Source organism: Coregonus lavaretus, assembly GCF_964263955.1.
Source record: "Coregonus lavaretus genome assembly, chromosome: 6".
Taxonomy (NCBI): Eukaryota; Metazoa; Chordata; class Actinopteri; order Salmoniformes; family Salmonidae; genus Coregonus; species Coregonus lavaretus.
Window position 1 is genome coordinate 60,684,392 of NC_139993.1, and position 17,047 is coordinate 60,701,438.

At 41.5% G+C, this 17,047-nt stretch overlaps 1 protein-coding gene across 1 annotated transcript in view; it reads left to right on the forward strand.

Annotated features, from left to right (window-relative positions):
• Positions 1-1,350: 1,350 nt before the first annotated feature.
• crb1 (crumbs cell polarity complex component 1) overlaps positions 1,351-17,047 on the forward strand; it is a gene marked incomplete at both ends in the record, with an annotated part of 50,394 nt that continues 34,697 nt past the window's right edge. The window contains 2 exons of the mRNA XM_084163674.1: positions 1,351-1,432; positions 16,745-16,990. Of these exons, the coding sequence (XP_084019800.1) occupies positions 1,351-1,432; positions 16,745-16,990 (328 nt within the window). The remainder of the gene's footprint in view (positions 1,433-16,744; positions 16,991-17,047) is intronic.

Below are 17,047 nucleotides of genomic sequence, written 5' to 3' on the forward strand. Positions count from 1 at the left end.
TTTCCCCTTAAACCGCTCGAGTGTTGCTTTAGCAGTATGCTATCATTCCTTCAATTCTGACCAGTTTCCCAGTCCCTGCTGATGAGAGGTGTTGGGTTTGCGGCAGACATTGTGTTTTCCTTGATGGCCAAAAAGCTCAATTTTAGTCTCATCTGTACCTTCTTCCATATGTTTGGGGAGTCTCCCACATGGCTTTTGGCGAACACCAAACGTGTTTGCTAATTTTTTTCTTTAAGCTATGGCTTTTTCCTGGCCACTCTTCCGTAAAGCCCAGCTCTGTGGAGTGTATGGCTTAAAGTGGTCCAATGGACAGATACTTCAATCTCCGCTGTGGAGCTTTGCAGCTCCTTTAGGGTTATCTTTGGTCTCTTTGTTGCCTCTCTGATTAATGCCCTCCTTGCCTGGTCCGTGTGTTTTGGTGGGTGGCCCTCTCTTGGCAGGTTTGTTGTGGTGCCATATTCTTTCCATTTTTTAATAATGGATTTAATGGTGCTTCGTGGGATGTTCAAAGTTTCTGATATTTTTTTATAACCCAACCCTGATCTGTGCTTCTCCACAACTTTGTCCCTGACCTGTTTGGAGAGCTCCTTGGTCTTCATGGTGCCGCTTGCTTGGTGGTGCCCCTGGCTTAGTGGTGTTGCAGACTTTGGGGCCTTTCAGAACAGGTGTGTGTGTGTGTGTGTGTGTATATATATATATATATATATATATATACTGAGATCATGTGGCACTTAGATTGCACACAGGTGGACTTTATTTAACTAATTATGTGACTTCTGAAGGTAATTGGTTGCACCAGATCTTATTTAGGGGCTTCATAGCAAAAGGGGTGAATACATATGCATGCACCACTTTTCCGTTCTTTTTTTTATTAAAAAATGTTCTCCATTCACTTCACCAATTTTGACTATTTTGTGTATGTCCATTACATGAAATCCAAATAAAAATCTATTTAAATTACATGTTGTAATGCAACAAAATAGGAAAAACGCCAAGGGGGCTGAATACTTTTTTGAAAGGCACTGTAGGTTACCAGTGCTATATTGAACAAACAACAGCAATCCGCTTCCCCGGCGGTCTTTTTATAGCGTTCACGTTTGATTGAGGATCATCTGAAGAGCTGAAGGTAGAGAGAGCCCATTGGTGCGTCAGTGGACAAGGGCACATACAGTGATTGGTGAGCCTAGCTAAAGAATAGTGGCACTTGAGTTCACAACACGTACAGGCAGCACATCAGAGAGAGAGAGAGAGAGAGAGCGAGGAGGAAGCGCGAGAAAGATGAGGCAGAGACTCCAGTAGCCTACCGACATGCTTCACACAGAGCGAGCAGGATGATTTTCTATCACGAATATGGATTTATTGCGATCTACTAGGTTTCATTCACTTGCATGCGCCTTGATCATCTATGGCGCACTAATCATAGGGATAGATGGTGAGTAACGGTACTTTTATTATATATTGTTTGGTTTTACCAGTTGATAACTGTTCAATTCTCATGTTGGTGCTTTTTAGAAGACATAGGCTAAAGTGTAAAGTTTCATCTGGTGTTTAGGTTTATTGATTTTGCAGGTGTCATCATTGTGGTGTCATCCTAGCCTGTGTACCCGTATGTTTAGCTATCATTCCACTCCTTGCTGCTACTTGTCGTGCTAAACAGGTTAAGTTATATAAAATGTTTTGTATAGCGCACCAATACTGCTGCTGCTTTTCTTCTGAAACTAATGCTGATCAGATCATCCTCATGCTTTAATTCAAATATATTAAGGGATCTTCTAAAAGTGTAAATATGTATGCTGAATCCATCACAGTAGTAGCCCACAATATCTAATTGAACCAGTGTGATCCATTTGTTTTATTTTTCATGAGTGTTAATAATAGTTCAATAACCTTCTTATTAGGCATCAGAAAGTATAAATGTACATGTAGGATATCTATGTTTTTTAATTGTCCCGTGTAGCTCAGTTGGTAGAGCATGGCGTTTGCAACGCCAGGGTTGTGGGTTCGATTCCCATGGGGGGCCAGTATGAAAATGTATGCACTCACTAAAAACTGTAAGTGGCTCTGGATAAGAGCATCTGCTAAATGACTAAAATGTAAATGCTGCCTCAGCTGTAAGTGTGTAGGAGATCTTTAAAAGTATTTGCTATTGGCATCCCTGCCTTTTCTCTGATCAGGGGCATTCTCTACTCTCTACCCCTGAGCTGCATGTGTAACAAATATTGTTATGTAGCTGATCAGTGGTCAGTTTTTTCTGATTAGATATAGAATGCATGCCAAATCACTATCTGGCATGCCTTGAATTTCAATTGGAAATGTGAGGGGTGACATCACTGCTATCTCCCAGTGTTCATGGCACATTTTGTAAGGAGCTCTGAAGCTAAACGAGCAGACAAAGACCGACCCAACAATGAGGTGCAGTGTAAGCTCGCATGGGGGTTAGGCATATTCTATGTCTCCAATACTCCCAAGAGTGTGTGTGTCTGTGTGTGCATGTGAGTGCTCGTGTGTGTGTGTTCTGTTATCACCACTGAAACAAGCAAACACACCAGCCTGTGTGCGTATCAGTCAGTCTGTGACAGAGAGGCCGCTCAAATCTCCCCTCATCAGTCAGTCTGTGACAGAGAGGCCGCTCAGATCTCCCCTCATCAGTCAGTCTGTGACAGAGAGGCCGCTCAGATCTCCCCTCATCAGTCAGTCTGTGACAGAGAGGCCGCTCAGATCTCCCCTCATCAGACAGTCTGTGACAGAGAGGCCGGTCAGATCTCCCCTCATCAGACAGTCTGTGACAGAGAGGCCGGTCAGATCTCCCCTCATCAGTCAGTCTGTGACAGAGAGGCCGCTCAGATCTCCCCTCCACATGTGCTGCAAAACGAAAGGGCCTTTCTACAGAGATAGCACTGAACAAAAAGCTATACCGCTATTAGCATATGAAAGAGGCCTTACATGCTGTGGGAGGGGATGTTTGGTTGGCCGGCGCTATGTTTTGAACGCATCATTAGTCAACAGGCTTGTGGTTGAATCTTAAGGTACTGACATGCCTCACAGGAAAACACGGTCTTATAAAGGGACTGTGGTTTCTTAAATGAATGCCATGCAACAGTTATTGTGTCTGCAAAAATGTATTTCCTGATTAATTGATTGATTAAGGCATCTCAGTCAACAACCTGTTAGTGTTGGCAAGGCCAAGATGTGTGGCTGCACAGTTGGCAGCTTGAGACCTGGATGGTGTGTGCGTCCAAATGGGCTCAGACGTCAGTTCAACGTCTAGTTTTGATTTACATTTGGTTGAGTTGTCAACTAATGTGAATTCAACGTGAAATCAAAAACAAATTTCACAATGTCATTGGATTTAGGTTAAACATTGGGTGAAAAAAAATTTGAATTTCACATTCATTTTTTTGTTGTTGAAATGATGTGGTTTCAACCAGTTTTTGCCCAGTGTGTGTGTGTGTGTGTGCGCTGGTAATGCCCACTGGGTGATCCACTGTCTGATCTGCCTTGGATCTACGTACTTCCAGCTGATAGTCCGTGATAGTGGACATATGGCTGGACACCCGATACCTTCCCCAGCCCCCCTGGACGCCAACCCCCAACCGGGGTCATGCTGAGATGAGGTCTAGACACTCATAAGCTGCTCTAGTGAAAATCTGGAGGCTCTCTGTGAAATTGATTGACCTTCACAAATGATACAAGGGAGCGAGAGGGTGAGTAAGTTGTGCCGTTGTCCACCGTGGAAAGTGTGATTGCACCACAAACACTTGGAGGTCCGTGATTGGTCTGATTTGACCATTTTGACAGTCACTCACCTTTCCAGTCAGAGATTTGACTGATCTGTTCACCTATTTTACCAATACATATCTGTAGTTAGACTGGACTGGAAATCGAAGATTTTTGGCACAATAAATTCCTGTGTAACTTGATGTGATACACCCTTATGGTTGCGTCACCTGCATAACATGGAACTCTGTAAATCCCAAACCTTCAGACGATCGTCATGCAGTGCACACCCACAACATGGCAGGCCATTCATCGTTTATTTTCATATCCAGCTTTGAGAAAGGCCTGCTGGAATGTACCAAAATGAAAACAGGTGTGCACTTCACACCCCTCTGTGTGTTAAATGCTGTGGGTCCCTTCATACACGCATTCCATCCATTACACGGCCTGCCACTGCTGATGATCTGGTCCCATTGGTTCTGCTGGGGGGTTATGGCAACGTTGGGTTGCCATGTTTGGGGAAATCCTTGTCTTTGATATCATCCCTCGTTGGTGCGTATCCTGGAGCTAGACATGACAGATGGTATCAGCCAAGGCAGTGGTCACCAACCAGTCCAACCAAGTTTTTTTTTATTAGTTTTTTAATTCATCTTGCGCTGTTGGAGGTAGGTGCACCCGATTCAGCTGCTGTGCGCGTCGGGTAGGCGACATGTTCCCATTTTGAACCATTTGACATGTCTGAAGGTACAAACTCTTCCCGGCGGGACCGGGGGGAGCAAATCAAGTGCACTATAGGCCTACCGCTGGCCAATCGGATGGCTCAGATTACCATGTCTGTAGTAACGTAGTAGGTGTAAACGAAAGCTACAGCTAAATTGATACTGTGAGATTTGAAAACCATGACTAGAGAGAGACTGTCCACGAATACAGCAAAGAGCTGCTGTTTTTAATGAGTGAGTTCATGTTTTTACTCAGCACTATCAACACTTTCTATTCAACATTTTTATAAGCCATAAAATGTGTGTTCTCCCTATTTCCACTTGCGCTACAACCAGCACTGCAGCTCAATGAATGAGTAGGAAAGGGTATCGATAGGCTTGCGTTGTCACTATTAGCCGCACGGATATTTTTTAATATCAAGGAATATTTCACTTTCTCTGCTCATAGGAGGAACAACATGAATTTGTGCATGAGGCAGAAATAATGCGGTGCTACTCGAGTTTCGCCATCAGCTGGATGATGGTGTCCCTTTTTGGTCAGTGTCAGCGGAGGAAAGGGAGAGCGGAGGGACGTTGAGAGGCGGACCTTTAGTCTGCTGCCCTCTCCCTCCGCTGAGACTGACCATCAGATGCAGGCAGGCTACATCAGCCCAGTACAATAAAAAAAAAAAAAGAGCAGATTATTTACATTTATGCTCACTCAGCTGTGCCTCACAAATAATACAACAACTAATACCGGTGTGATCATATAGGCTACCTCAAATGTTGGTCTGAGAAGAACAACAATGCATTGGCAGGGCAATTCAAGCAAAGACAATATGTGGTGAGAATGTTTTGTGCCTGCAGTCTACTGAACAAACCTCATTACTACAGTACTGTTTTTAATAGGTTAATGTTAAATAGGCTCATGTTTTTTTAAAAGTAATATAAAAAATGTAATCGTAGATCTCAGCTTGCATTTTAACTGAGAAAGTGATCTCGACTCAAAAAGGGTTGGTGACCACTGAGCTAAGGGATGAGGAGACGGAAGTGATGAATCTTTATTCTGTTACAGTGTATCTCTATGTCAGATGTAATGTTCAGGAATGTTCTGTCTCGTTTGGTAACATGTAGGATCTGGTGAGTGTAATGTTTGATTACATGAGTTTAGCAGTTTGTCCAATAACAGCAATGTAACCCCTTTGTGCTCCGAACAGGGATGTGTGGTTTATACTTTATGTAGGAGTTAAATAAGGAACAAGCTCATAATGGATTTATTATATAATTTACCCCAGAATGACCTGTACCTGATCCCATGTTTATCACCTAGACGCCTGACACACACACACACACACATACACACACACATACACCACATACACATACACACACACACACATATATATGCAGGTAAAGGAAAGGGAAAGGGGGATACCTAGTCAGTTGTACAACTGAGTGCATTCAACTGAAATGTGAAGGACCCACACATGCACGCACGTAGACACACACCCTCTCTGTGTACCTCTGGAGCCTCTATAACCGCAGAGCTCTGTGCCCTGGGCAACTCCTCTCCAGCTTATCCACAACACAGAGGTCGTTCCACCATGTGTGACTTGTCTGTATCCATCTAATTAGAAATCCATTATCAGGAATAAATGATTATACAGTCCACATCTTACATTCAGCATGCCTGTACAGTAGGAAGGGTATATCTTCCATCCCCAGTGTGTGTGTATATGTACTAACCTACCTCTCTCAGAGGGAGTGTTTACTGGTTCAAATGGGTGCTATAGAATATACTCTACATCGTCCTGGAGAGCGTAGGCTTTTGCTCCATCTCTGCTGTAATACACCTGAGGTACCGTAAAATTATCTCTCCGGGAGAAGGATTGGCCATCCTTGATCTGATCTACAGTGTACATGATACCAGTTCATCTGAGTGGATGTTCTATATTCCTGTAAGCCGGGCATTAGGAGGAGCCATTTGGTTAATTCCTCCCTCCCCTGGTAGACGTGTTGGACAAACACATGTATGGATTAATCCATTAATGAGTCAAGGCAACATGTTTATAGCCAAACTAATGAAAAGAGGAGAAATATAGCTGCGATTGGCAGGCGCTGTGTCGTTAATCTCTGCTGTGCTGTGTGATTAAGTAGACGCACCGAGGCCATACTAGGAATGAATGCAGTGATAAATTACTGACTTCTGTCCGCCTGCGGTTGCCATGGTGAAAGAGCGAATGCTGAAACAGAACCATGGAATTGGTTGCCATGGAGGCCAGCTGTGATGCTTTGTGAGGCTATTAAGTTTGCAAACGTCCTTGTACTGGAGACGAGAATGGAGAATGGGGAGAGAGGAGGCCTGTTTTCACAGGAGGAGAGGGAGCCTTTGGTGTCATATGCTATAGGACACAATTGCTGTGTGTGACAATGCAAAGCTTGACTCATTGTAACACACTGCTGAGAGAATAAAATACATTAGTAGACATGAATCCCGTTTAGTTAATCCTCACTAAGGAATTACCCTTTATCAAGTATTTTTTGGTGGTACTGACATATTTTGTACGAGACTGTAAAAGAGACAGAGAATGTATGAAAGACACCTTGAGAATAATATACAGTTTATCAGAATAGTAAGTCTGCTGTGACATACAGTACCAGTCAGAAGTTTGGACACACCTACTCATTCAAGGGTTTATCTTTATTTTTACTATTTTCTACATTGTAGAATAATAGTGAAGACATCAAAACTATGAAATAACACACATGGAATCATGTAGTAACCAAAAAAGTGTGAAACAAATCAAAATATATATTTTATATTTTAAATTTCTTCAAATAGTCACTCTTTGCCTTGATGACAGCTTTGTACACTCTTGGCATTCTCTCAACCAGCTTCATGAGGTAGTCACCTGGAATGCATTTCAAATAACAGGTGTGCCTTCTTAAAGTTAATGTGTTTCAGCCAATCAGTTGTGTTGTGACAAGGTAGGGGGGTATACAGAAGATACCCCTATTTGGTAAAAGACCATGTCCATATTATGGCAAGAACAGCTCAAATAAGCAAAGAGAAACGACAGTCCATCATTGCTTTAAGACATGAAGGTCAGTCAATACGGGAAATTTCAATAACTTTGAAAGTTTCTTCAAGTGCAGTCGCAAAAACCATCAAGCGCTATGATGAAACTGGCTCTCATGAGGACCGCCACAGGAATAGAAGACCCAGTGTTACCTCTGCTTCAGAGGATAAGTTCATTAGAGTTACCAGCCTCAGAAATTGCAGCCAAAATAAATGCTTCACAGAGTTCAAGTCACAGACACATCTCAACATCAACTGTTCAGAGGGGACTGTGTGAATCAGGCCTTCGTGGTCGAATTGCTGCAAAGAAACATCAATAATAAGAAGAGATGTGCTTGGGCCAAGAAACACGAGCAATGGACATTAGACCGGTGGAAGTCTGTCCTTTGGTCTGGAGTCCAAATTGGAGATTTTTGGTTCCAACCGCCGTGTCTTTGTGAGACGCTGTGTGGGTGAACGGATGATCTCTGCATGTGTAGTTCACACCGTAAAGCATGGAGGAGGAGGTGTTATGGTGTGGGGGTGCATTGCTGTTGACACTGTCTGATCTATTTAGAATTCAAGGCACACTTAACCAGCATGGCTACCACAGCATTCTGCAGCGATACGCCATCCCAATCAGTTTGGGCTTAGTGGGACTCTCATTTGTTTTTCAACAGGACAATGATCCAACACACCTCCAGGGTGTCCTAAGGGTTATTTTACCAAGAAGGAGAGCGATGGACTGCTGCATCAGATGACCTGGCCTCCACAATCCCCCGACCTCAACCCAATTGAGATGGTTTGGGATGAGTCGGACGGCAGAGTGAAGGAAAAGCAGCCAACAAGTGCTCAGCATATGTGGGAACTCCTTCAAGACTGTTGGAAAAGCATTCCAGGTGAAGCTGGTTGAGAAAATGCCAAGAGTGTGCAAAGCTGTCATCAAGGCAAAGGGTGGCTATTTGAAGAATCTCAAATATAAAATATATTTTGATTTGTTTAACATTTTTTTGGGGTTACTACATGATTCCACATGTGTTATTTCATAGTTTTGATGTCTTCACTATTATTCTACAATGTAGAAAAGATTAAAAATAAAGAAAAACCCTTGAATGAGTAAGTGTGTCCAAACTTTTGACTGGTACTGTATTTCAATTTCTCCCTGAAGATCAATCACTATTAGTTGAATCAGACATTTTAGTGCACGTCCGGAACTAAAGCCTGCACACCTTTGGCCCTCCAGGTCTGGAGTGTCCCACCCATGTGCTATAACAGAAACACACGTAATTACACTCTGTTCCTTCTCCATATTCTGTATCTTCAAGACCTGAAATTGATTAAATACGTAAATGAAAAAATAAAGACATTTACCATTACAAATGCAGACATAGAGGACAGAGAAAAGCCGACCCCGACATAATTTGGGATGCTTTTAAGGCATACATTAGGGGAATTACAGTGGGGGAAAAAAGTATTTAGTCAGCCACCAATTGTGCAAGTTCTCCCACTTAAAAAGATGAGAGAGGCCTGTAATTTTCATCATAGGTACACGTCAACTATGACAGACAAAATGAGAAAAAAATATCCAGAAAATCACATTGTAGGATTTTTTATGAATTTATTTGCAAATTATGGTGGAAAATAAGTATTTGGTCAATAACAACAGTTTCTCAATACTTTGTTATATACCCTTTGTTGGCAATGACACAGGTCAAACGTTTTTTGTAAGTCTTCACAAGGTTTTCACACACTGTTGCTGGTATTTTGGCCCATTCCTCCATGCAGATCTCCTCTAGAGCAGTGATGTTTTGGGGCTGTCGCTGGGCAACACGGACTTTCAACTCCCTCCAAAGATTTTCTATGGGGTTGATATCTGGAGACTGGCTAGGCCACTCCAGGACTTCTTACGAAGCCACTCCTTCGTTGCCCAGGCGGTGTGTTTGGGATCATTGTCATGCTGAAAGACCCAGCCACGTTTCATCTTCAATGCCCTTGCTGATGGAAGGAGGTTTTCACTCAAAATCTCACGATACATGGCCCCATTCATTCTTTCCTTTACACGGATCAGTCGTCCTGGTCCCTTTGCAGAAAAACAGCCCCAAAGCATGATGTTTCCACCCCCATGCTTCACAGTAGGTATGGATGCAACTCAGCATTCTTTGTCCTCCAAACACGACGAGTTGAGTTTTTACCAAAAAGTTATATTTTGGTTTCATCTGACCATATGACTTTCTCCCAATCCTCTTCTGGATCATCCAAATGCACTCTAGCAAACTTCAGACGGGCCTGGACATGTACTGGCTTAAGCAGGGGGACACGTCTTGCACTGCAGGATTTGAGTCCCTGGCGGCGTAGTGTGTTACTGATGGTAGGCTTTGTTACTTTGGTCCCAGCTCTCTGCAGGTCATTCACTAGGTCCCCCTGTGTGGTTCTGGGATTTTTGCTCACCGTTCTTGTGATCATTTTGACCCCACGGGTGAGATCTTGCGTGGAGCCCCAGATCGAGGGAGATTATCAGTGGTCTTGTATGTCTTCCATTTCCTAATAATTGCTCCTACAGTTGATTTCTTCAAACCAAGCTGCTTACGTATTGCAGATTCAGTCTTCCCAGCCTGGTGCAGGTCTACAATTTTGTTTCTGGTGTCCTTTGACAGCTCTTTGGTCTTGGCCATAGTGGAGTTTGGAGTGTGACTGTTTGAGGTTGTGGACAGGTGTCTTTTATACTGATAACAAGTTCAAACAGGTGCCATTAATACAGGTAACGAGTGGAGGACAGAGGAGCCTCTTAAAGAAGAAGTTACAGGTCTGTGATAGCCAGAAATCTTGCTTGTTTGTAGGTGACCAAATACTTATTTTCCACCATAATTTGCAAATAAATTCATAAAAAATCCTACAATGTGATTTTCTGGATTTTTTTCCCTCAATTTGTCTGTCATAGTTGATGTGTACCTATGATGAAAATTACAGGCCTCTCTCATCTTTTTAAATGGGAGAACTTGCACAATTGGTGGCTGACTAAATACTTTTTTTCCCCACTGTATAATATCATACTCTGCAAGTTAAATTTGTGTTAGAAAAGAAATCACTATCTTAGAAAAAGCCCCCAAAAAAAATTTTGACGGTAAAGTAGAAAATACAATTTCAGAACTTAAGCAGGAATATGATATTTTACTCTTGAAGAGAGACAACAACTACAGGTTAAGTAAGGGATAAACTGCAATGTTCTGAACATTACCTTGAAAATAATGGACAATGCAGCAGAGTTTATTTTTCCAAGGCAATGTACAGAACGGAGGCGTTTATCCCGCTTATACCACAATTGCCAAAGAAAACAATACTAAAGTACACAACAATACTAAAACATTATTTTGTTTATTTTCATTCATACTTTGTCATCTTTTGGTTGCTTTTGTCATCTTTTGGTTGCTAGAGACGCGACCCAGTTGTTCGTTTGATTAGTTTGATAGTTATGGACGTGACCCAGTCGTTCGATCTTTATGTTCCGTTGCCATGCTCGCTGGCAATTTCTTATCAGAAACTAGTATTCAACAATGCTGTGGTATAAACTAAATTATACCACAGCATTGTTGAATACTCGTTTCTGATTGGCTAGAAGGGCATTCTAGAATGGGCATGAAAACCAGATAACGGGACAGTTGGAAAAGATATCGAGACAGTTGGAAAAGATATCAGGACACCTTGAAATCATGACGCAATATGCGCCTACACATGCAGACTGTACTTGCTACAAAGTTATAGAAAGCAAAAACAACAACCACACAAACCGAAATTCGATACATTGTAAACGCAAGTTCAATGAGGAAAAACTTCCAGCATTGATTTGGTTTTGCAGAGATTTGTTTTTTTGGAGCATCTGATGACCTAACAACCGTGTTGAGTGATGAACATGATTTTCTCCAGTCCCTACTGTTTCAGTCATGACGCAACTGTTTTCAACATCTGATATTTTTTAATTCAGTTGTCATATTGGCAGCTTTGCTAGCAACAAACTATTTAGCTAAGGTAGCTTCTAGCCTAGTGTTTGATATGCAATGCGTTCTCATCGTAATGAACAGTGTTGAGTGTCCTGATAAAAATGCCAACTTTTCTAGCTATGCCAGGCAAAATCAGGCATCATCATTAATGTATCTAAATGAATGTCAATAGAAAACAGCTTAAACGCAAATGCAGCTACTTGACTGTTATTCTGGCTGCAAAGTTTGTGACTGTGGTAGCCGTAGCTAGTTGGCTAGCTTGCAAGCAAGGGATAAGAACGTTACCAGCGAGCATTGCAACGGAACATATAGAATGAACAACTGGGTCGCGGCCATAAATATAGCAACCAAAAGATGAGAAAGTATGAATTTGCTTATAAAAATTTTAAATATAAACAAAAAAACATTTTCTACCGGTACATTTTTGCTCAAGTATTGTTTTCTTTGGCAACTGTGGTATAAGCAGGATAAATGCCACCGTTCTGTACATTACCTTGGAAAAATTAACTCTGCAAAGGACTCGGCTCCGCCTTGTCCCGCAGCGTCGTCTATTATTTCCAATGTACAGAACGTCTGCATTTATCCCTTACATAAAGCATACTATTTATTGGCAAATAAACCTGGTAAACACCTCGCAGCCCTCACAAAATGAATACGTGCCAAACCAGTTTAATTTGAAACGATAAGGACACAAATGCTTTAATTAGAAACAATGCTATTAGTAAAAAATTTAAGATCTATGAAAATCTATAAATCAGAATTAAATAGTTGGACTGATCCTACAGCCTTCTTAGACTCAATAACCTTGAAGCAAATGTCATCAGATAAAAATAAATAATGGCAATCACCCAAAAATAAATGTTAGGCACTGTTAAAATATTTGCGTGGAGAAAGCACCAGGGATGGATGGCTTTTCCATAAAAAATGTTTTGATATTCGTAACAAACAGTTATTTCAGTTATATTAAAACCAGGAAAATCTGGAGAGTCCCCTGCAGATTACAGACCCATAAGTTTAATAAATTGCGACAATAAAATCATAACAAAACTCATAAGCAAGAGAATAGCAAAAGTATTACTACATATTAATCAAACATGGTTTATTGAAAATAGACACTTACAAACAAATACAAGCAAGAACATGTTTCCGTATAATACAATACTCTAAAAAACAAGATGTAGATTTATCAATAATGGCTTTTGACCGTCTTTTCAATTCAAAACTTTGGAAGCATTCAACTTTCCAGCTGAAATAATACATTTCATACAAATATTATATAAATGTCCTAAAGCAAAAATATATACAAATAATACATTATCTGATGAAATTGCTTTAGAAAAGGGTACGAGACAGGGATGTCCTCATGTTTAAACTTGCAATTGAACCGCTTGCAGAAAGAATTAGACAGGACCCAAACATAACGGGTATCCGTATTGGTAAACATGAATATAAACTAAACTTAGCTGCCGACGATCTCCTGATATACCTGACTAATATTGAAAACTCGGGGCCTCCCGAGTGGCGCAGCGGTCTAAGGCACTGCATCGCAGTGCTAGAGGCATCACGACAGACCCGGGTTCGATCCCAGGTTGTATCACAACCGGCCGTGAACGGGAGTCCCATAGGGCGGCGCACAATTGGCCCAGCCTACCATCAGTAACACACTACGCCACCAGGGACTCAAATCCTGCAGTGCCAGACGTGTCCCCCTGCTTAAGCCAGTACATGTCCAGGCCCGTCTGAAGTTTGCTAGAGTGCATTTGGATGATCCAGAAGAGGATTGGGAGAATGTCAGATGAAACCAAAAATAGAACTTTTTGGTAAAAACTCAACTCGTCGTGTTTGGAGGACAAAGAATGCTGAGTTGCATCCTAAGAACACCATACCTACTGTGGAGCATTGGGGTGGAAACATCATGCTTTGGGGCTGTTTTTTTGCAAAGGGACCAGGACGACTGATCCGTGTAAAGGAAAGAATGAATGGGGCCATGTATCGTGAGATTTTGAGTGAAAACCTCCTTCCATCAGCAAGGGCATTGAAGATGAAACGTGGCTGGGTCTTTCAGCATGACAATGATCCCAAACACACCGCCCGGGCAACGAAGGAGTGGCTTCGTAAGAAGCATTTCAAGGTCCTGGAGTGTCCTAGCCAGTCTCCAGATCTCAACCCCAAAGAAAATCTTTGGAGGGAGTTGAAAGTCCGTGTTGCCCAGCGACAGCCCCAAAACATCACTGCTCTAGAGGAGATCTGCATGGAGGAATGGGCCAAAATACCAGCAACAGTGTGTGAAAACCTTGTGAAGACTTACAGAAAACGTTTGACCTATGTCATTGCCAACAAAGGGTATATAACAAAGTATTGAGAAACTTTTGTTATTGACCAAATACTTATTTTCCACCATAATTTGCAAATAAATTCATAAAAAATCCTACAATGTGATTTTCTGGATTTTTTTTCTTCTCATTTTGTCTGTCATAGTTGACGTGTATCTATGATAAAAATTACAGGCCTCTCTCATCTTTTTAAGTGGGAGAACTTGCACAATTGGTGGCTGACTAAATACAATTTTTTCCCCACTGTATAGTTAAATACACTAAAGAGGAACAGTGGGTACATATTGAAGATGTGCATGCTCATCCCCAGAATCTTCACATTTGTTTTCAAAGGATAAAGCTAAGAACATTAACAACTTTATACAGTTACAGTTGAAGTCGGAAGTTTACATACACTTAGGTTGGAGTCATTAAAACCCGTTTTTCAACCACTGCACAAATTTCATGTTAACAAACTATAGTTTTGGCAAGTCGGTTAGGACATCTACTTTGTGCATGACACAAGTAATTTTTCCAACAATTGTTTACAGACTGATTATTTCACTTATAATTCACTGTATCACAATTCCAGTGGGTCAGAAGTTTACATACACTAAGTTGACTGTGCCTTTTAAACAGCTTGGAAAATTCCAGAAAATGATGTCATGGCTTTAGAAGCTTCTGATAGGCTAATTTACATTATTTCAATTGGAGGTGTACCTGTGGATGTATTTCAAGGTCTACCTTCAAACTCAGTGCCCCTTTGCTTGACATCATGGGGAAAACAAAAGAAATCAGCCAAGACCTCAGGAAAAAAAATTGTAGACCTCTACAAGTCTGGTTCATCCTTGGGAGCAATTTCCAAAACGCCTGAAGGTACCACGTTCATCTGTACAAACAATAGTACTCAAGTATAAACACCATGGGACCATGCAGCCGTCATACCGCTCTGGAAGGAGACGTGTTCTGTTTCCTAGAGATTAACTTACTTTGGTGCGACAAGTGCAAATCAATCCCAGAAAAACAGCAAAGGACCTTGTGAAGATGCTGGAGGAAACAGGTACAAAAGTATCTATATCCACAGTAAAACGAGTCCTATATCGACATAACCTGAAAGGCCGCTCAGCAAGGAAGAAGCCACTGCTTCAAATCCGCCATAAAAAAGCCAGACTACGGTTTGTAACTGCACATGGGGACAAAGATTGTACTTTTTGGGGAAATGTCATCTGGTCTTATGAAACAAAAATATAACTGTTTGGCCATAATGACCATCGTTATGTTTGGCCAGAACCCCATCCCAACCATGAAGCACGGGGGTAGCAGCATCATGCTGTGGGGGTGCTTTGCTGCAAGAGGGACTGGTGCACTTCACAAAATAGATGGCATCATGAGGAAGGAAAATTATGTGGATATATTGAAGCAACATCTCAAGACATCAGTCAGGAAGTTAAAGCTTGGTCGCAAATGTAAATGTAAATGGGTCTTCCAAATGGACAATGACCCCAAGCATACTTCCAAAGTTGTGGCAAAATGGCTTAAGGACAACAAAGTCAAGGTATTGGAGTGGCCATCACAAAGCGCTGACCTCAATCCTATAGAAAATCTGTGGGCAGAACTGAAAAAGCGTGTGCGAGCAAGGAGGCCTACAAACCTGACTCAGTTACACCAGCTCTGTCAGGAGGAATGGGCCAAAATTCACCCAACTTATTGTGGGAAGCTTGTGGAAGGCTACCCGAAACGTTTGACCCAAGTTAAACAATTTAAAGGCAATGCTCCCAAATACTAATTGAGTGTATGTAAACTTCTGACCCACTGGGAATGTGATGAAAGAAATAAAAGCTGAAATAAATCATTCTCTTTACTATTATTCTGACATTTCACATTCTTAAAATAAAGTGGTGATCCTAACTGACATAAGACAGGACATTTTTACTAGGATTAAATGTCAGGAATTGTGAAAAACTGAGTTTTTAAATGTATTTGGCTAAGGTGTATGTAAACTTCCAACTTTAACTGTAGTTAAGAACACTATAACAATATGGAGGAAAATGAAACAAATTCTACAAGAACCAATATCACTCCCTAAAAACACACCCCTATGGAACAATCCTTGGATAGCTTTTCAGAATTCAATGATAAATGAAATGATGTGGTAATAGGAAATACAAATATTTCCATGACAGAATTAAAAAGCAAGTTTGGACTGACTAATGTACACATTTTCAAATATGCAACTTAAAAGTTTTATATCACTACATTTTGACCTGTAAGCAATGTTGTGGGAATCCTATTTGAGTCAGAAAAAGATACTCATATGACAGGTAAGATATACAAGACCTTGCAGAGAGCCTATTCAACTGACAATGTCTTAGAACAAAATATAAACTATTGGAATCAAGACTTAAAAATAACTGATATAGGCACAAGATGGAGGGAATGTTGGAACATAACTAATGAAATTACTGTTAACAAAAATGTACGCTTAATTCTAACTAATGTATAGAATATATTATACAGGAGACAAAATTCTACAGCACAACAGCAGAGTCATGTCTTAAGTGTACAACGAACAATAATGAATGCCTTCTGGGAGTGCTATAAAGTCCAAAAGTTATGGGCGGATGAATCAAATACATGATTATTTAAATATTGAAAAGGTGTGGGCTACAGAGGAAAAAAAGAACAGTGCAATTTTTTTTGCCATATGGCATGGAGTGCTACAAGCACTGGAAAGTTCCAGGTGATGAAGGACGAGGGGGAGTGTGCTTGTGAGACATATGTGATGTGTATGGTTGCGGTGGGAACATGTGGGTCTGAGCAGGTGTGATGTCGTTGATGTTTGTTGAAATGTGTGTGCGTCTGTTTGTTGTCTCTTGTTTATGTATGGTTGTTATTGTTTGTGGGGAAAAAAAACACAGCGCAAAAAAAAAGACAATCAATCAAAACATGACTTCCTGTCCCCAGGTGCATCTCCACTGAAAGCGAGGTCGGTGGCCCCGGGAACAGACCAGTGTTCCCCCAACCCCTGCTACAACCGGGCCATCTGCCGTAGTCGTGGTGATGGTTACTCTTGTTTCTGCGTGCCGGGGTTCCAGGGTGAGCGCTGCCAGATCGAGGTGAACGAGTGTGTGTCGCAGCCCTGCAGGAACAGAGCCACCTGCGTAGACAGGGTGGGCAGGTACACCTGCCTCTGCAGCCCGGGGTTCACAGGTAAGCGGAGAGAAGAGACTACTCCTCCAGGGAGAAAATGTTTTGAAACATGAGTGA